Source organism: Oncorhynchus mykiss, chromosome 17 (assembly GCF_013265735.2).
Source record: "Oncorhynchus mykiss isolate Arlee chromosome 17, USDA_OmykA_1.1, whole genome shotgun sequence".
NCBI classification, from domain to species: Eukaryota; Metazoa; Chordata; class Actinopteri; order Salmoniformes; family Salmonidae; genus Oncorhynchus; species Oncorhynchus mykiss.
In genome coordinates, this window is record NC_048581.1 from 70635936 (window position 1) to 70656814 (window position 20879).

At 41.3% G+C, this 20879-nt stretch overlaps 1 protein-coding gene across 2 annotated transcripts; it reads left to right on the forward strand.

Annotated features, from left to right (window-relative positions):
• Positions 1-2268: 2268 nt before the first annotated feature.
• Positions 2269-20124, forward strand: nampt2 (nicotinamide phosphoribosyltransferase 2). Of its 2 annotated transcripts, XM_036950558.1 has the most exons (12): positions 2270-2501; positions 3671-3788; positions 5800-5938; positions 8474-8577; positions 8741-8869; positions 10869-11027; positions 12777-12907; positions 13096-13321; positions 15091-15210; positions 15307-15447; positions 18299-18424; positions 18588-20124. In XM_036950558.1, the coding sequence occupies exons 4-12, from the start codon at positions 8524-8526 to the stop codon at positions 18759-18761; spliced, it is 1260 nt and encodes a 419-aa protein (XP_036806453.1). In that variant the 5' UTR covers positions 2270-2501; positions 3671-3788; positions 5800-5938; positions 8474-8523; the 3' UTR covers positions 18762-20124. The 2 variants fall into 2 exon arrangements, with proteins under 2 accessions (XP_021425277.2, XP_036806453.1); XM_021569602.2 differs by lacking the exon at positions 3671-3788 and having other exon boundaries at positions 2269-2501.
• The last annotated feature ends 755 nt before the right edge of the window (positions 20125-20879 follow it).

Consider the following 20879-nt stretch of genomic DNA (forward strand, 5'->3'; position numbering starts at 1 on the left):
GACCTAATTTATTTATTTAAATTCACTGATTTCCTTATAGGAACTGTAACTGTAACTGGAATTGTTGCATGTTGCAATTATTATTTTATTCAGTATACATATGCATGTGAATGGTGTGTATAGACAGCATTGCCAGTACAGTGCTTTCAGGAAGTATTTACATCCCTTGAATTTTTTGTATTTTGTTGCGTTGCATCTTGAATTTAAAATGAATTAAATGTACAAATTTGTGTCACTGGCATAGACACAATTACCCCATAATGTCAAAGTGGAATTGTGTTTTTGGAAATGTTTTGAAATGTTTTAAAAATGAAAAGCTGAAATGCCTTGAGTCAATACGTATTCAACCCCTTTGTTATGACAAGCCTAAATAAGTTCAGGAGTAAAAATGTGCTCAACAAGTTGCATGGACTCACTCTGTGTGCAATAATAGTGTTTAAAATGATTTTTGAGCGACTACCTCATCTCTGTACCCCACACATACAGATAATTGTATTGTCCCTCAGTTGAGCAGTGAATTTCAAACACAGGTTCAACCACAAAGACCAGAGAGGTTTTCCAATGCCTCACAAAGAAGGGCACCTATCGGCAGATGGGTAAAAACAATACAGACATTGAATATCCCTTTGACCATAGTGAAGTTAATTAATTACACTTTGGATGGTGTATCAATATATCCAGTCATTACAATGATGCAGGTGCCCTTTCTAACTCAGTTGCCAGAGAGGAAGGAACCACCCCCCCCCCCCCCCCCCCCCCCCCAAAAAAACTTGGGAAGGTTAGAATTATTTGGGGGTATGATATTTGTCACTCGTCATTATTCACGATTCACTCAGGATTATCCGTAATCATGGTAGCATCCATATTAATGTAGAAATGTTTTGACACATTCTATTCTTATTTACAGTAAAAGTGACTCCAAAAAGTGAGTGCTACAGGGCAATAGTCATTTAGTTCAGTTACCTTCACTTTCTTGGGTACAGGAGCAACGGTGGACATCTTGATGCAAGTGGGGACAACAGACTGGGATAGAGATGTGTTGATAGAATTTATGGAATGTTTCCTTTATCAAAGTCCCCAGCTACAATAAAATCGGCCTCAGGATATGCGGTTTCCAGTTTGCACAAAGTCCAGTGTAGTTCCTTGAGAGCCGTCACAGTGTCGGCTTGGGGGGGGAATATACATGGTAGGGACAATGACAAAATAAAATTATTATCTTGGCAGGTAATGCGATCGGCATTTGATGGTGAGGTATTCCAGATCAAGAGAACAAAAGGACTTGAGTTCCTGTACGTTACCACCCTTTTTTAAATTTAACTGGGCAAGTCAGTTAAGAACAAATTCTTATTTACAATGACGGCCTGCCCCGGCCAAACCTGGATGACGCTGGGCCAACTGTGCACTGCCCTATGGGATTCCCAATCACAGCCGGCTGTGATACAGCCTGGATTTGTTAATCACGAGACATACCCCTCCATCTCTGTTTTCCCCTGGGAGTTATTTCTTCCTGTCCCCGCAATGAACTTAGTTTTACTGAGAAACTTGACATAGAGAAGTTACATAATGATATAAAATGTGAGTGTCTAAATACCACATAAAAAGCACTACATGACCAAAGGTATGTGGACACCTGCTTGTCGAACATCTCATTCCAAAATCATGGGCAGTAATATGGAGTTTGTCCCCCTTTTTATAACAGCCTCAACTCTTTTGGGAAGGCTTTCCACTGGAACATTGCTGCGGGGATTTGCTTCCATTCAGCCACAAGTGCATTAGTGAGGTCAGGCTATAAGGCATGTCCCTATAGCCTTTTCCACGTTTGGAAAGTGGTTTGTTTTGCAATCGTTTATGAACATTTGCAATCCCATCTGTACTAGTGGCAATATCAGAACTTTTGACAAGGTAGCCACTCACTAGGCCAGTCGTTCCCAACCTTTTTCGGTTACCTTACCTCCAACTGAATTTTGCTCTGACCAGAGTCCCGTTAAAACTATTCCCTCATATGTATTTTACCATGTAAGCATATAGACTCATGAGTCTTCTCATGTTCCCCAGGTTGGAAACCACTGCACTAGGCCTATAAATCTGAAACTTAGCCCCATTCCCTTAAATCAATGCTTTCCGGGAAAGTGAAACTTTGAGGCAAGTGATAACCAGCACAGTGCTGAAATGAAACTTGTAAAACAGAGTGACCACGCCTCTTCCGTGCGTGAGAATATCAGAGGGGGAGCATTAACTACGTGCTTTCTGACATGCATGTTTTCAAATCCGCCCCCTCAACCCAACCCCGGAATTCTCCTTCTCTGGGCGGTCAGTTTCACTGCTAGAAAGACGTAACAGAGGAATAACAAAGTACGGGTGTGTAGCTGCTATCTCCGCCTTTGTCAGCTTTCGATTTTGATAAATAGCGACGAAGTAGAGCACAGTCGCATTCATCTCGTTCAATCATAACCATGGCAGCCCAGGATTTTAATATTTTACTGGCGACAGATTCATACAAGGTGAGTGTCATGATCGCCACTAACTAGAAGTTACTTACTTTCAGCAGTAGTATTATCATGTTACCAATACGATACGTGTCGCAAGCTGAAGCTGGCAACATTTTAGCATTTGCATCAGTTATATTCTTCCTTCCCAGAAATGGTTGACGAAATGTTGTGGAAGTGCGCCTGGCTAAGCAGACATTCACTCGAGAGGGACCTTATTTCAAGAACTAGTATTAAGAAACTAACGTTACATTATATACAGAAAATGCCACGAACCTAGCTACATAAACCAAACCGAAATAATGCAAAGTAACTAGCAAAATTATTCAGACTATGGCTGGTGTGCCGCCCTCAATCGTTATTTCTAATTTTAACAACTCTCATACTGAGTAGCCTAGCAATTTGACGCCTGACAAATACATTACCAATAGAGGTCAAAACGTAGCCTGGCTAGCTAGCTACCTATGTGGAATCAACAACATCTGACAGCTAATGCTAAATAAAGGTTAAATGCTAACTAGTTTATATAGTGTTTTGCTAGCCCTAACTTAATACTAGCCCCATTTGCTAAAAGCTAGTTTGGTACTAATTGTCTACAGATGATAGATTTTGGGGGGGCATACTTGCATGTATTCAACTTTCTCAAGCCTAGCTAGGTAACTACCTCTGAGTGCACACGGCCAAACTTTACCAGAGGGCAATAGCACGGCTCAATAAATGTCACTACCAAATGGCAAGGGTCCGCGTGATGACTTCAAGTTTGTAGCGACCCCCCAACTAATCAGTCAGTAAAAGTGTCAGTCTTAATCCTTTAGACCAACGTTTCCCAAACGTGGTCCTAGTTTTACACAGCTGATTCAAAGAATTAAAGCTTGATGATTCGTTGATTATTTGAATCAGCTGAGTAGTGTTGGGGCAAAAACCAAAACGTGCACTCCTTGGGATCCCGAGGACCGAGTTTGGGAGACGCTGCTACAGACTAGTGTTTCCCTGTCCTCGAGTATCCCCGACAGTAAATATTTTTGTTGTGGCAACTGACAAGAACACCAGATTATACTTGTCAACTAATAATCAAGCCCTTGACAAGTAAGCATTGCACTGTAAGGTCTACCTACACCTGTTGTATTCTGCAGCATGTGACAAATAACATTTGATTAGAAGTTGAATCCAATGTTTCTGTCCAGGGCTACAACAAAAATGTGTGCTGTTGAGGGGGTACTTAAGGACTGGATTTGGGAAAAACTGCTATAGACCATTGATTTCAATCTCTAGCCTAAGGATCAGTCACGGCTTTGCCACTAGGTAAGCCTATTACTTTATTGATTTCATACTGATCAGAACACAGTGTTGTAATTCCTACCAAATGTAGATATGTTGTCAAATGAATGGAGGAAGACAATAGGCATAATAACTGTAGCATACTGAATGAGTGTTTGAACCTGAAGTAGGTTCCAGTACTGTATTATATTTAGGTGCAGGAGTTCCATAATACTTTGAGCTAATATTTTATAAAAGGAACAGGAGCTCAAGCAGTCGAAAATTTGAAAGTCGAAAGTTCCGGTACTCTGCTACAGTGAGCTCTTGCCAAAGTCAAGCACTGTGCATGGCACCCTTTTTTTTCTCCAGTTACAACCCAGTTGTCTCCAGGGCCTGGTTTGCTTCGCACATTGCCTAGTCATGGCATGTATACCTACATTATGTCATTCGTAGGCTCATGATAGAAATTATCCCTCTTACATAAGTGAAGTTCCACAGTTGGGTGGATGGTGATGCCAGTCAGACAAAGTCACAAGGTATGCATATGAATGGTATGTGTTTTGTGTTCCTCTGAAATCCTTATTAGGTTTATGTATACCTATCTGGCATATTGCCTGTGTTCCATCCTTCAGTACAGCACCTGGAAAGGTAGTCAGTAGTCACACATTTATATTTATTGATTAGATGTGGTCAAGGGGATGATCTTACTGTGTGTAGGCATAGCCCTTGTACAATCCCTTCTGAGAATCCTGTATCTGTGCATCATGAGACTGTCGAGGTGAAATTATACGCTAAATATCTTTATGGATATCCCCCAAATCTGAACAATGGTTACATATACAACAACCTTCCATAACAGCATAAAATCCTGGTTAGCCATCCTCTTGCTGTCCTCTCCCATCAATAGCTCTCTCTGTTGTTGCATAATCATGTTTATGCTTTCGCTTACTTTTGGTTGACTTTGTGGTCCTTCTTTTGTGTGAACATTGAGGGCCCAGATTGACTTAACATCACCTGTTAACCTTTCCTAAACACCATCTCACCCATTATGGGAAGATGAAGGCAACAGCGCAACATATGGGCATCTCAAGTTTTTTTTCTCTATTTGTCCCTGGTTGTGATGACTCCCATTCCTCCAGACCTGACACTCCCAGAATTCCAGTCATGTGACATGTAATAACATCTGATGCACTGGCACTCACTACAGCCTCAGCTGGAATGTTTGCAAAACATCTGATTTGTTATTGCTAAGATCATGAGCCAAAACCTTATGACTTCAAGATCAGCATCAAGGCGAAAGGAGATTCTGAGAGATAGGGTGAGTGAGAAGTAGAGGGAGAGAAAGTGTGGTAAAGGGAGAAAGGGCAGCTTGGAAAAAGATGGCGCTAATATTGCTCACCCCTGCCTCTTTGCGCAAATTGTACATTTCCAAGTGAAGGGTAGTTGCTCTCAATTATTGAATTTCTGACCCTGGGCTCACAAAGGCCAACCTGTGTTTTGAACTGGAATGAGGAGAGCACCCCCACCCACTGGAGCTCATGTTTGGCAGAGAGAGACGTGGTACTGTACAAAGCATCACGTTGCACACTAAGCTCTTCACTTAGCCTAACTTAAGGGCTTTTTTTGCATTCGCTCCACTTTACCTCTTGGCACATTTGGGGTGAACCCTTTGAAAATAAAACTCAGAAATAATGCTGTTTTTATGTGCACTAATCAGTTGGAATGATGTATACGATACAAAACAGGTTATTCTCTAAATGTATAAGAGAAGTGCTTAGAACATCTTCCGGTGTATTTAAGGTGCATTCTTAATCTCTGAAACAAACAGCTTTGACATTAGTCACTGTTTGTGATCTAATTTTGCAGGACTAAGCTCTCGTAGGAATATGAAATTTACTTTTCTCATCATGGGCCTACACCTCATCTCTTCACTGACCTGGCTTATTATGTCGTTAATAGCATGACCTCCTGATTCTAGTTAGTTTGTCTTTTCCCTTGACTCCCTTAGGTTTCCTTTGTTGTAGCCTATTTTAACTGAAATTCTCCTCTTCCACAGATCACACACTACAAGCAGTACCCTCCCAATGTCAGCAAGGTCTACTCCTACTTTGAGTGCCGCCGCAAAAGGGGGGGCACCCAGTTCAGTGAGATTGTGTTTTTTGGCCTTCAGTACCTCCTGAAGAAGTATCTTTCAGGTATGTCCATTTTGCCTGTACGAGAGATTTACCGATTTTATGATATTTCAACGCCAATACCGATTTATTGGAGGACCAAAAAAAGCAGATTTGTATATATATATTTGTAATAATGGCAATTACAACAATACTGAATGAACAACGAACACTTATTTTAACTTAATATAATACATCAATAAAATCAATTTAGTCTCAAATAAATAATGAAACATGTTCAATTTGGTTTAAATAATGCAAAAACAAAAGTGTTGGAGAAGAAAGTAAAAGTGCAATATGTGCCATGTGAAAAAGCTAATGTTCCTTTAAACATGAGTCTTCAATATTCCCACATAAGAAGTTTTAGGTTGGAGTTATTATAGGACTATTTCTCTCTATACCATTTGTATTTCATATACCTTTTGATTATTGGATGTTCTAATAGGTACTTTAGTATTGCCAGCCTAATCTTGGGAGTTGATAGGCTTGAAGTCACAAACAGTGCAATGCTTGAAGCATTGCGAAGAGCTGCTGGCAAACGCAGGAAAGGTCTGTTTGAATGAATTCTTACGAGCCTGCTGCTGCCTACCATCGCTCAGTCAGATTGCTCTATCAAATCATAGACTTAATTATAATATAATAAATAACACACAAATACGAGCCTTAGGTCATTAATATGGTCAAATCCAGAAACTCTAATTTCGAAAACAAAACGTTTATTCTTTCAGTGAAATACGGAACCGTTACGTATTATATCTAACGGGTGGAATCCATAAGTCTTGCTGTTACAGTTATATTGCTGTTACATTGCACAACCTTCAGTGTTATGTCATAATTATGTAAAATTCTGGCAAATTAGTTCGCAATGAGGAGGCGGCCCAAACTGTTGCATATATCCTGACTCTGTGTGCAATGAATGCAAGAGAAGTGACACAATTTCCCTAGTTTAATATTGCCTACTAACATTAATTTATTTTAACTAAATGTGCAGGTTTAAAAAATATATACCTCTGTTGGTTTTAAGAAAGGCATTGATGTTTATGGTTATGTTCATTCGTGCAACGATTGTGCTTTTGTTAAATCATCCCCCGTTTGGCGAAGTTGGCTGTCTTTGTTAGAAATGGTCTTCACACAGTTTGCAACGAGCCAGGCGGCCCAAACTGCTGCATATACCCTAACTCTGTTGCACACAACGCAAGAAAAGTGACACAATTTCCCTAGTTTAAAGAAATCCATGTTAGCAGGCAATATTGACTAAATATGCAGGTTTAAAAATATATACTTGTGTATTGATTTTAAGAAAGGTGTTGATGTTGATGTTTAGGTACACATTGGTGCAACAACAGTGCTTTTTTTCGCAAATGTGCTTGTTACATCACCCGTTTGGCGAAATAGGCTGTGATTCAATGATAAATTAACAGGCACCACATTGATTATATGCAACGCAGGACAAGCTAGATAAACTAGTAATATCATCAACCATGTGTAGTTAACTAGTGATTGTTAAGATAAGTTTAATGCTAGCTAGCACCTTACCGTGGCTCCTTGCTGCACTCGCATAACAGGTAGTCAGCCTGCCACGCAGTCTCCTCATGGAGTGCAATGTAATCGGCCATAATCGGTGTCCAAAAATGCTGATTACAGATTTGTTATGAAAACTTGAAATCGGCCCTAATTAATCGGCCATTCTGATTAATCGGTCGACCTCTAGTCTGGACTATAGCCTTGTAAGGAAATTCCACTTGCTCCTTTCATCTCCATTCTTTTAGAGTTCCATTCTTGAGTTTCTTTCTTCTCATTGTAGTCTGTTCTAGGCTAGTCAGTGTTTAGAGGTCACCTCAGCCCACACACTGTGATGTGACTCCGTGGTACGTCGCAGTCATATGTTCTATTTACCACCTGTATTGTCCTTCGTCACATGATGTGCATGTATGACCCACTAAGTCACTTGGTGAAGGTTATTGAAAAACTTCCAAAACAAACCACAGATTACAGAAGATTTCATACACTCAACCTCAGTGGAACATTTGCAAATTCAATCAAATGGCCACATCCATGCAACTATGACAGCCTAGATAAAGTATGTTTAAAAATAAATGAAAAGGACCAACTTCAACTCATCTAATTTTAGGGTCTCCAGACACGGCAGTCGGCAGTGTTTGTATCTGGTCCCATATGCAGTCATGTGTGGAATGTGTGAACAGTGACCTATCACCCCTGAGAGGACCACTGAGGGGTTTGTTTCTGACTGCGGAGGTCCTCCTCCAGGCTAGGGTTTCACTCCTCTATCCAATCAGAGAGTCTCCTCCAGCCATATTAGTCAACCATTCTCCACCACTGACTGTGTTTCTGTGGCACTTGATCACCCACTGACACTCAATTTTGACTGAATGAAAGGGAATTGCAGTAAGTGGGGGTGGGACAGATCTACTTTTACACTGATAGTTCAAATGTTGCCTGACAAATATGGGCTAGTGAGTGTTTGGTTTGTTTGTTTCTGTCTGTGTGTGTTAATTTTGATTCATGAATGACTTTTTCCCCATTGTCTCCCCTAATCAGGACGAGTCATCACCGAGGAGAAGATTCAGGAAGCCAAAGTCTTTTACCAGATGCACTTTAGACAGACTGTGTTTGATGAGGAAGGCTGGAGGAAAGTGCTGGAGGTAAGTGGGATGTCTCAATCAAAGACTAGACACACTCATTTTAGCTTTTCAATTAAGTCTATTGTACTGATGCAGTCTCAACTGTTAGGCTGCTTGCTGTAAGATGTTCATATGGACAGACACACACCGAGGTTGATTGTAGATTTTGATGCTGTTTCATCAGAAGTATGATGGCCGTCTCCCAATTCGAATCAAAGCGGTTCCCGAGGGGAAGATCATTCCCAGAGGAAACGTCCTCTTCACAGTGGAAAACACAGACCCAGATTTCTTCTGGCTCACCAACTATATTGAGGTAATTCTCTTCATTTCCCCCTTAGTATCCCTTTCATTGTCATTTTGTTGTACTTCCTTTCTCTAATACAGCATACGTTTCTTAAACCGTGTGTGTGTGCACAACTCACCAGGTGGATTGTATCAGATACTGGTCAGACAGAACAGAGCTGTGACAATGTTGGGCAGTAGTCCAGGGTTTGTCCCTGCTCTCAACAGACACGCAGATGATCCAATCTTTGTTGCACTCCACACTGCCCTCTCCCACCTGGACAAGAGGACACTTACGTGAGAATGCTGTCCATTGGCTATAGCTTAGCGTTCAATACCATGGTGCCCTCCACTAAGCGCAGGACCCTGGGACTGACACGTCCTTCTGCAACTGGATCCTGGAATTCCTGACGGGCCGCTGATAGTGGACTACAGGAAACGAAGGGCAAAGTACACACCCATCCACATCAACGGGGCTGTAGTGGAGCGGGTCGAGATCTTCAAGTTCCTATGTCCACATTATTAAGGAATTATCATTGTCTACACACCCCAACCCAGTCGTGAAGAAGGCAAAACAATGCTTCTTCCCCCTCAGGAGGCTGGAAATATTAGGCAGAGGCCCTCCGATCATCAAAGTTCGGTACATGTTCACTCTGACATCTCCAGATCAGCTGTCCTGTCTCCCTGTAGCGCTGTCTTAAGCGTCTCACAGTACAGACACTGCAATTTATTTCCCTGGCCACATCTGCAGTCCTCATGCCTCCTTGCAGCATGCCTAAGGCACGTTCACGCAGATGAGCAGGGACCCTGGGCATCTTTCTTTTTGGTGTTTTTCAGAGTCAGTAGGAAGGCCTCTTTAGTGTCCTAAGTTTTCATAACCGTGACCTTAATTGCCTACCGTCTGTAAGCTGTTAGTGTCTTAACGACTGTTGCACAGGTACATGTTCATTAATTGTTTATGAACCATAAAATAATTGAATGAAAAAGCATTTACAATGAAGATCTGAAGTTTTGGGGATTTTTACGAATAATCTTTGAAAGACAGGGTCCTGAAAAAGGGACTTTTCTTTTTTTGCTGAGTTTATATATCAGGTGTGTGGTAGGAAGGCCTGGAGAATCATTCAAGACTCCAACCACCCAAGCCATAGACTATTCTCTCTGCTTCCGCACTACAAGCAGTACCGGTGCATCAAGTTTGGCACCAACTGGCTCTTGAACAGCTTCTATCACCCAAGCAATATGACTGATTTTAAATAGCTACACGGACTATCTGAGTTAACCTTGTATCCTCATTGATTGTTTTGGTCTATTCACACTCATGCGACCCTACACACATTCTTACTCCATCTAATCACTCACACATACTGTAACATGCACTGACTACACTCACACACACCCACTCACATACAAGCTGCTGCTACACTGTTTATCATATATCCTGATGCCTAGTCACCTTACCCCTATACATTTCTAACTCCATCACTCCAGTGTCCCTGCATATATGGTATTGAAACTGACCCTGTATATAGTATGCTTAAAGTTACTTACTTTTTGTGTTCTTCATATTTCTTATTTCTCGTGTTTTTATTTTATTCTTGTATTGCATTGTGGTGTTTTGAGTTTGCAAGAAAGGCATTCCACTGTACTTGTGCATTTGACATTAAATCTGAACTTTATTCCTTGTTATTTATCTATTTTTTTTTTTAAATCTCTGTTTTGTTGGGGACACTGTCATGAGGTCAAAGAAACCATTGAAATTCCCCTAATCAGGTCAATAAGGATGATTCCACCCAGTCACTCTGGCCTTTTTTCTGTTCAGGGGATAGCTTAGCCTGCCGGCACTGAGCCCAACACCAGCCACAGCTTTTGCTATCCAGCCCCCACCCATTTCTACTTCCTTTCCAGCACCAATGGCACAGCCACGTCCCATTGTCATGGTTTTAGAAGTCGTCTCTGAACAAAATCAACTTCTTCTCAAATCAAATGGTGTTTTAGCGATCTTTGTCTGTGTTTCTCTTTTTCTCTCACAGACCATGCTGGTCCAGATGTGGTATCCCATTAGTGTGGCGACCATCTCCCGGGAGTTTAAGAAGATCCTGGCCAAGCACCTGAAGGCCACATCAGGCAGTCTGGAGGGCCTGGACTTCAAACTGCATGACTTTGGCTACAGAGGGGTCTCCTCGCAGGAGGTAAGCAAGCCCAGCCAGAAGAGGACTGGTCACACCTCTGAGCCTGGTTTCTTTCTAGGTTTCTGCCTTCTTGGGAGTTTGGGGCTGGGAATCTGTAAAGCACTTTGACAATTTCTGATGTAAAACAAAAAAGGCTTTCTAAAATAGATTTGATGAAGAGCAACAGTCTAGCATTAAAATATGCATACACAATGAAATAATATATATAAATGCAACAATTTAAAAAATGTTACAGTTCTTATAAGGAAATCATTAATTAGGCCCTAATCTATGGATTTCACATGACTGGGAATACAGATATTTATCTGTTTGTCACCGATACCTTTAAAAAAAGGTAGGAATGTGGATCAGAAAACCAGTCAGTATCTGGGGTGACCACCATTTGCCTCATGTAGTGCGTCACATCTCCTTTTCTTCGTTGATTGTGGCCTGTGGAATGTTGTCCCACACTTCAATAGCTGTGCTAAGTTGTTGGATATTGGCAGGAACTGTAACACGCAGTTGTACACGTCGATCCAGAGCATCCCAAACATGCTCAATGGGTGACATGTCTGGAGAGTGGAAGAACTGGGACATGTTCAGCTTCCAGTAATTGTGTACAGATCCTTGCGACATGGCCATGCATTTTCATGCTGAAACACGAGGTGATGGCGGTGGATGATTCACATGACAATGGGCCTCAGGATCTCGTCATGGTATCTCTGTGCATTCAAATTGCCATCCCTAAATCGTAATTGTGTTCGTTGTTTGTAGTTTATGCCTGCCCATACCCGTGGTCTGCGGTTGTGAGGGTGGTTGGACATACTGCAAAGTTCTCTAAAACGATGTTGGAGACAGCTTACGGTAGAGAAATTAACATGCAACTCTCTGGAAATGCAGTCAGCATGCCAATTGCACGCTCCCTCAACTTGAGACATTTGCGGCATTGTGTTGTGAGACAACTGTACATTTTAGTGGCCTTTTATTGTCCTCTGCACAAGGTGCACCTGTGTAATGATAATGCTGTTTAATCAGCTTCTTGATATGTCACACCTGTCAGGTGGATGGATTATATTGGCAAACGAGAAATGCATATGGGAAATTTCAGCGATCTTTTTTTTTCCGCTCATGAAACATGGGACCAACACTTTACATGTTGCATTTATATTTTTGTTCAGTGTAGTTCCATTTACAGCATTTCGACCAGTTTCTGTTCATTCTGGTTATAGTCACAGAAATACTCCAGCGAGGCCTAAAGACTCTGTCTCTCCTTTGAATACTAATGAACATAGTCAGCAATAATCTGCTACAAGAAATATCTTCATAGTGGGAGGGACATCTCAAACTATCAAACTATACTTCAATGATTTTACTGAGTTACAGTTCACATAAGGGAACTGGAAATAAATTAATGGAAATAAATGAATTAGGCCCTAATCGATGGATTTTGCATGACTGGGCAGAGGCGCAGACATGGGTGGGCATAGGTGTTTATATTTTTGTTCAGTATAGTTTGAGATGTCCCTCCCACTATGAAGATATTTATTGTAGCAGATTATTGCTGACTATGTTCTGGAGCATGTTCTGGAGCATTACTGTGACTATAACCAGAATGAACAGAAACTGGTCAAAATGCTGTTCTCAAGGATGATGCTTAGGTAACAGGAAAGGGGCTGGGGATTTGGAGCAGACTTTTTCTTTCAATTGCACACTTCTGACTGTGTGACAATTTGAAACTGATGATTTTCCCTCCTTCTTTATCCCTATCAGTCTGCGGCATTAGGTGGGGCGGCCCACCTGGTGAATTTCTGCAGTACAGACACAGTAGCAGGGCTACTGATGGCCCAGCGATACTACGGCTGCCCCATGGCAGGCTTCTCTATGCCTGCAGCAGAGCATAGGTAAGACTCATGCTCACATACACACACACTCACTCACATATTCCCTTTCACATGTAGCATCACACATTTTGCTTTGTGGTTTTTGACTTGTACAGCAAACATGGAGCCCTAGGTGTAGATATAAGAGGTTTTCAGTCCAGCAGACTGAAAATCTGTTTCTTAAAACCAATTTCATCTTCTCCCTGTAGTACGATCATCTCGTGGGGGCGGAGCAGGGAGAAGGAGGCCTTCGAGAGCATGCTGGACCAGTTCCCGACAGGGCCGGTGTCAGTGGTCAGTGACAGCTACGACATCTTCAAGGCTTGTAGACACATCTGGGGGGACAAGCTGAAGGAGCGCGTGATAGAGCGGAGCGAAGACTCCTGCTTGATCATCCGGCCTGACTCGGGAGACCCCGCAGAGACCCTCATCGAGGTGGGGGAACACACACCTACCTTCCTTTTGGGATCCCTCATAGTCAAGTATGATCTCGCTACAAGTGTCACAGGTCTGGGTTGTGGTGTGGGTCTGGCTGGCCATACACACGGTACATACAGCTGAAGTCGGAAGTTTACGTACACCTTAGCCAAATACATTTAAACTCAGTTTTTCACAATTCCTGGCATTTAATCCTAGTAAAAACTCACTGTCTTAGGTCAGTTACGATCACCACTTTATTTTAAAAATGTGAAATGTCAAAATAATAGTTGAAAGAATGATTTATTTCAGCTTTTATTTCTTTCATCACATTCCCAGTGAGTCAGAAGTTTACATACACTCAATTGGTATTTGGTAGCATTGCCTTTAAATTGTTTAACTTGGGTCAAATGTTTCAGGTAGCCTTCCACACGCTTCCCACAATAAGTTGGGGTAATTTTGGCCCATTCCTCCCGACTGAGATGGTGTAACTGAGTCAGGTTTGTAGGCCTCCTTGCTCGCATACGCTTTTTCAGTTCTGCCCACACTTTTCTATAGGATTGAGGTCAGAGCTTTATGATGGCCACTCCAATACCTTGACTTTGTTGTCCTTATGCCATTATGCCACAATTTTGTCCATTTGGAAGACCCATCTACTAAGATTCATCTTTTGCATTGTTCAACAAAGTGCCTGAAAGAAATCACGTAACGTTTGTTCACTGGAAGTGATTTACCTGAGAAAGTGGAACATGGGTTCCAAGCTTTAACATCCTGACTGATGTCTTGATGTTGCTTCAATATATCCACATAATTTTCCTCCCTCATGATGCCATCTATTTTGTGAAGTGTGCCAGTCCCTCCTGCAGCAAAGCACCCCCATAACATGATGCTGCCACCAAGTACCAAGTACGTTCATCTCTAGGAGACGGTATGACGGCTGCGTGGTCACATGGTGTTTATACTTGCGTACCATTGTTTGTACAGATGAACGTGGTACCTTCAGGCATTTGGAAATTGCTCCCAAGGATGAACCAGACTTGTGGAGGTCTACAATTTTTTTTTCTGAAGTCTTGGCTGATTTCTTTTGATTTTCCCATGATGTCAAGCAAAGAGGCACTGAGTTTGAAGGTAGGCTTTAAAATACATCCTCAGGTAGACCTCCAATTGACACAAATTATGTCAATTAGCCTATCCGAAGCTTCTAAAGCCATGACATAATTGCCTGGAATTTTCCAAGCTATTTAAATGCAGTCAACTTCGTGTATGTTAACTTCTGACCCAATGGAATTGTGATACAGTGAAATAATCTGTTTGAAAAATGACGTGTGTCATGCACAAAGTAGATGTTAAACTGTCGGTTAGGACAAGAAATTTGTTGAATGGTTGAAAAACTAGTTTTAATGACTCCAACCTAAGTGTATGTAAACTTCTGACTTCTACTAGTTAATTTCCAGTTTCCATCCAAGTTCATCCAAAGTCTACTTCTCTTGACAATGGGTCTACTGCAAGGAATGTTTTTTGAAAAGAGCAGTTTTAAGTTGCTCTTGGCTGTTCTTTTATGTTTTATTGTTTCTAAAACAAACTTGCGTTCTTGTTCAGATTGGATTTCAGGTTCCATAGTGTCACCCTTGGGACCTACATACTTGGTGTGCTCTATACACTTAGCTCTTATTGATTCCCTTCGAAATGTCACTTGTCTGTGTGGGGGTTTCAGTTGCCTATTATTGTCTCTTCGATTCAAGTTTCAAAGTTTGGATGCAGTACTTGACTACCTATTCCCTCCCCAGGTGATAAAGATTTTGGAGGAGTGCTTTGGTTGCTCCCTGAACTCTCAAGGCTTCAAGGTGCTGCCATCTTACCTGCGTATCATCCAGGGCGACGGCATTGATCTCAACTCAGTGGATGAGGTAAGAAAATAATTTACACACACCGCCCACGAACACCCCTCTGGATATACCCTTATTGCATGTACCACATTGTTTAACTGCCATCTCTGCCTGTAGATCCTGGAGAAGTTGAGTGACGAAGGCTGGAGTGCTGAGAACGTGTTCTTTGGCTGTGGGAGCGCCCTCCTTCAGAAGCTCAACAGAGACACGCTCAACTGTGCCTTCAAATGCAGCTATGTGGAGATCAATGGGAAGGGGGTACGCTACTCACTTATTTACTTTCATACAGTGCCTTCAGAACGTATTCATACCCCTTGACTTATTCTACATTTTGTTGTTACAGCCTGAATTTTCACATTACTCTTCAAGCTCTGTCAAGTTTGTTGTTGATCATTGCTAGACAGACATTTTCAAGTCTTGCCTTACAGTTTTAAAGCCAATTTAAGTCAAAACTGTAACTAGGCCACTCAGGAATGTCATCTTGGTAAGCAACTATAGTGTATATTTGGCCTTGTATTTTAGGTTATTGTCCTGCTGAAAGGTGAATTTGTCTCCCAATGTCTGTTGGAAAGCAGACTGAACCAGGTTTTCCTCTAGGATTTTGCCTGTGTTTAGCACTGTTTTATTTGTATCCTAAAAAAAAACTCCTTAGTCTTGCCGATGACAAGCTTACCAATAACATGTGCATGCTTCCTTCTTTTCATTCTGTCATGTTGTTGAGCCATCCTCAGTTTTAAATGCTGGAACTGTTTTAAAGTCACCATTGGCCTCGATGTTAAATCCGGGAGCGGTTTCCTTCCTCTCCAACAATTGAGTTAAGAAGGACGTCTTTATCTGTGTAGTGACTGGGTGTATAGGTCAAATCAAACTTTTTGTCACATGCGCTGAATACAAAGTTGTTTAGACTTTACCACGAAATGCTTATTTACAAGCCCTTAACCAACAGTGCAGTTCAAGTAGACTAAAATAAAAAGTAATAATAAAAAGTAACACTAACGAGCTATATACAGGGGGCACCGGTACTGAGTCAGTGTGCGGGCGTACAGGTTAGTTGAGGTCATTTGTACACGTAGGTGGGGGTGAAGTGACTATGCATAGATAATAAACAGTGAGTAGTTGCAGCATTGTACAAAAGGGGGGTCTACGTAAATTGTCCGGTGGCTATTTTACTAATTGTTCAGCAGTCTAATTGCACAATGAGTACTTGTCTCTCAAATACATCATTACAGTTGTTGATAAACTAGCTAGCAAATGTTTAGCCATATTAGCACTGGTATGAAATCAGTCAAAACAAGACATGGTATCATGAACAAGGTGGAACGAGCTGAAACAAGCCACTTATGATTCCCCACATGGCGGTTTCTTGTCTTTCTTGCTAGCTAAATGGCCATCCAGAATCACAACACGCTGACCTCTGCCCCATGGAAGCGTGCACATCGTTTTAGTGACGTTGTTAGTTAACCCATCTATTAGATACACCATCCAAAGTGTAATTAAAAACTTCACCATGCTCAAAGGGATATGGTCTGCGTTTTTTATTTTTACCCATCTACCAGTAAGTACCCTGCTTTGGATAACCTCCCCAGTAGCAGTGCCTGGGTAAAATCACTGAGCAAGTGAAACCAGTAAAACATTCATATTACAACCTATGCTGTGAAAATTGATTTTTTTGCTCTATAAACCCATTTGTTCATATTCCACTGTGATATATACAATAAGGCCGTGACAACAAAAAAAGTGGCCAGACAGTGGCAATATAAATTCACCGACACATACTGGTGTTTTAATCACAAAACCAGAGAGCAACATCTGTCCACAAAGCAAATATTACATGTAACAAACGCTTATATGACCTGCAACATGGTCAAGTAAGTTAATGTTTTTGACAGTTTACTAAACAACTACTGATTTTAGAACCACGGCGTTACCTCAGGTCAGCCCAAAGACCACAGGAGCACTGCCTCCTCTATTTCGGCACCATTCCAACTTAAACATTTAAAAATCGTCAAATTAACAAGGCTTGCTTAGTTTAATACACTGAAAACTAACTGCAAGATAGAAAAAAACATTTAGGCCAAACAATGTTGCTAAATATTGTGTGTTGCGAGCTAAACATGTTTTTTTTTTTACTCCTCCTACTTGTAGACTAGTTGAACGCTGCACCAGGTCAACCCACAGTTGAGCTCAATGCTAAATATTTTAATTGTTTTATCAATGGAGGCCAAGTGCTACGGCCACAACATGTCATACTCTTTTGGTCCAGACAGCATCAGATACATGGGCTACACATACTGAGACAGAAGGGCACTGTTTCCCTCGCTCTGAATTTCTCCGGTGCGATTCAGCTACTTCTGAATTGACTGAAAATGATGAGAGAAAAAAGTCAGTCAAATAAGCCTGGCTTCCCTCGGCATCCATGGAGACACGCCACTGAACCTTTTGCGGTTGAATCTGTGTTTAAAATTCACTGCTCTACTAATAGACCTTACAGATAGTTGTATGTGTGGGGTACAGAGATGAGGTAGTCATTTTGAAAAATCATGTTTAACACTTATTGAGTCCTTGCAACTTATGTGACTTGTTAAGCACATGTTTTTACTCCTGAACTATAGGCTTGTCATAACAACAGGGTTGAACTATTTATTGACTCAAGACATTTCAAGTTGTATTATTTTGTAAACATTTCTAAAATCATATTTCTAATTTGACATTGTGGTATTGTGTCAGTGATGCAAAATCTCAATTTATTCCATTTTAATTTCGGGCTGTAACACAACAAAATGTGGAAAAGGTCAAGGGGTGTGAACACTGACGTCACTAAGTGCTTGAATGAAGATGAAAAGCAGCCATTTTTACCCACTAAACCTTTCATTTGATCTAATATGGAATACCTCCTCATACCTCAATCACTCCTTTGTAGTTATTGTGGAATGCTGAAAGGAAACCTATCCTGGGAATCAGTCTTTTTTTTGAGAATGAGCTCAGTCACAACAACTGATTTTCTGTGTTTACAAACAACTCACACAAATCAAAGAATTTAAGCGTTCAAAAGAGTTTGAACAAAGGTGATTTTTAACATGTTTCCATCTGGTGTGTTTGTTTTGTCTAGATGGATGTGTACAAGCAGCCTGTGACCGACCCGTCCAAGGGGTCAAAGAGAGGTCTTCTGTCACTTAGGAGAAACTCTGATGACTTCATTGAGACTGTGGAGCGAGGGGTGGGCAAGCCAGAGGAGGTGAGGCCTTAAATAGGGGAAGATGTTTCACTTGGGAGGAATAGAGCACACATGCTCACCTCTGTGTGATTACTGTGTCAACAGTTGTTTAAGTCTACATTGTATAACACACGTCTCTTTCGTAGTCTCATGTTTCACTGACTCTCTGGTGTGTCTTTCTCAGGACATGCTGGTGATTGTGTTTGAGAATGGCTCCATCGTGCAGGAGTACACTCTGGAGGAGATCCGGAAGAATGCTCGGCTCCTAGAAGACTATATGGCCCCTTCCCAACACAACCAGGACGAGCCCAAGAGCCTGGAGCCACACCAGAAACACATAATGAATGGGGTGCATTAAGCAACCAACACACCCACCTGTAAAGCAATGCACTAACTGTCCGAAAACTGGAGGCATAACGTATAATGAACTGGGTTTACTCATTGCCAGATGGCCTACTACAGTTCACCATTAGAGGAGTGCTCTGATTGTCAGCGAACATAAGAATGGTGTTATTGAAGCTGCACCATAAGCACATTTTTTTTTTTTTTTTTTGGGGGATGCAGTAATCTTCAGCACACTAGAGTCACATAATGGACTACTGATCATCAACCTAAATGTTATTCCTTCTTCAACACTTCAGCCCATTGGACCAATGACTGACCTGCTGTCTCATGGTGTTGCATTTCATGGCAACACCTGTTGAGTGGAAGGATTCATCTGATTAAGCTCTATAGCAGGCTTTGAAGAGCTGATATTACTGTTCTATTTCACTAGAGGTAGAGTTGGTTTTAGAATCGACTGATCCTTGTTTTTAGTCTGTTAAGCAGAATTTTTGTAGTACATTAACTGATTCTGTTTGACATTTTTTTGCCATGATAGCAATGCTGCACTTTGCAGAATCCTAACTTGACATCTTAATTTTTAACTCCGACTTTAGTGTGTTGTCACTAGGACTGATGTGCATGTGTTGTATACATGCAAATGTAGTTATGCACGTGGGTCTCAAATTGGGATTCTGTAAGAGAAACGTGATGGGGGTTTTTGTTCTAATTGATTGATATAACAGTGTGTTATACTATTTATGTTGACCAAAAGCTTCCTAAGACTACATCAAAGACTATTGAAATGTATGGGCTCCAGACTTGTCTGACCTCGTACTTTTATTCTCCTGCCTTTGGAACCATTGCCATTCGAATCAGTCATCTGGGTTTTGATTTTCCTTTCCATTTGAATCCCCATTCTCTGTACAAATTCAGCTTGAAATGAAGTACTTTTGAGAATCGATTTGCTTCGGATGCCTTTAATTGTCTGTGATGTACATGAAATGCTGGTCTGCGTGACTGGTGCTGTCCCAGACTGCTCTTCAGTCTGGTGCTGTCCCAGACTGCTCTTCAGTCTGGTGGAGCCCCAGGTTAATTAAGACCAATGCTGAGGTTTAGAGCTTTTAACCCTTTTCAGACCCATATTATTTGAAGCAAAAATAATTGTAGTGTTCTGATTAATTGGGCAAGAAGCAGTTGACCCTACCTCTTTTTCTATATAAATTATATTGTTACTGTACATGAAGATTGATACTAATGGTATATTATTGTTATTGTGTAAATAACTTCAGAAAAGTGTGGTCTGCTTTAAGTTCATTAAATGTGACAGCATTAGTTTGTTTTTGAGTTTTACTAAATGTATATTGTATGACAAAAAATAAATATGCTCTTGACTAAAATGTTCTTGACTGAAAATGATTTAGTATTTTCTTCTGCCCTATGATATTGATCTTAAATAACACCAACCAAGTATTTCACCAGTTTACTGATGTTTGTTCCTTAAGGTTTCCAAGATGTGAAAACTGGTAAATCATGTACAGTAATTACCTGACTAGTTATTTATTATTAGGAATGGTGCAGTAGTGGGCCGGACCTACGCCAACACAATGTAATGCCTCGTGTCCACCAGAAGCATTAAACTTTGCGTTCCAGCGGAAGTCATTCAATTTCAGTGGCGAGGCCCGTAACGCCTCGTTGGGGGTGCCGCACTAGGCTGCTGTGCATTCTGTGTACGGCATGCATTCAACGGATGTACACACAGACTCCAACTAGATAGTTTTTTAATAGTTGAAAGCAAAGCACGTGGGTCAAGTATGGAAAATGCGGGCTATAAATCTGCATAATCCTCTGGTGGACGTTGGGCAGGACTGTACAGTGAAGGCTGCAGCCCTAACCACTAGACCATCCCAGCCCACAAGCTATGATCGTTTCAACAAGACTAAAGGTCTATTTAACACGTGAACAAATCTGGTATTAGCTACCAACTCTTGATTGGATATAAATAGAGGGGTGCCCTTTTGGTTAGCCCTATGACACTGCACAGCTGTTGTAACAGGGGTCTCTAGAGAACTGGAGCCTAAAAAAGCCTCTTCAGGAAAGGAGTGTGCAAGCTCCCCAGGGAGCATTTTTCACCCCAAATTATGAAGCTTTTTCC

Bases quoted from the DNA above. Each gene is read 5' to 3' on its own strand.
- nampt2 (XM_021569602.2), top strand. From the start codon at position 2,454: ATGGCAGCCCAGGATTTTAATATTTTACTGGCGACAGATTCATACAAG. The intron at 8,578-8,740 runs GTAAGTGGGATG...CTGTTTCATCAG, and splicing joins GCTGGAGGAAAGTGCTGGAG to AAGTATGATGGCCGTCTCCC. The intron at 15,448-18,298 runs GTACGCTACTCA...TGTTTTGTCTAG, and splicing joins TGGAGATCAATGGGAAGGGG to ATGGATGTGTACAAGCAGCC.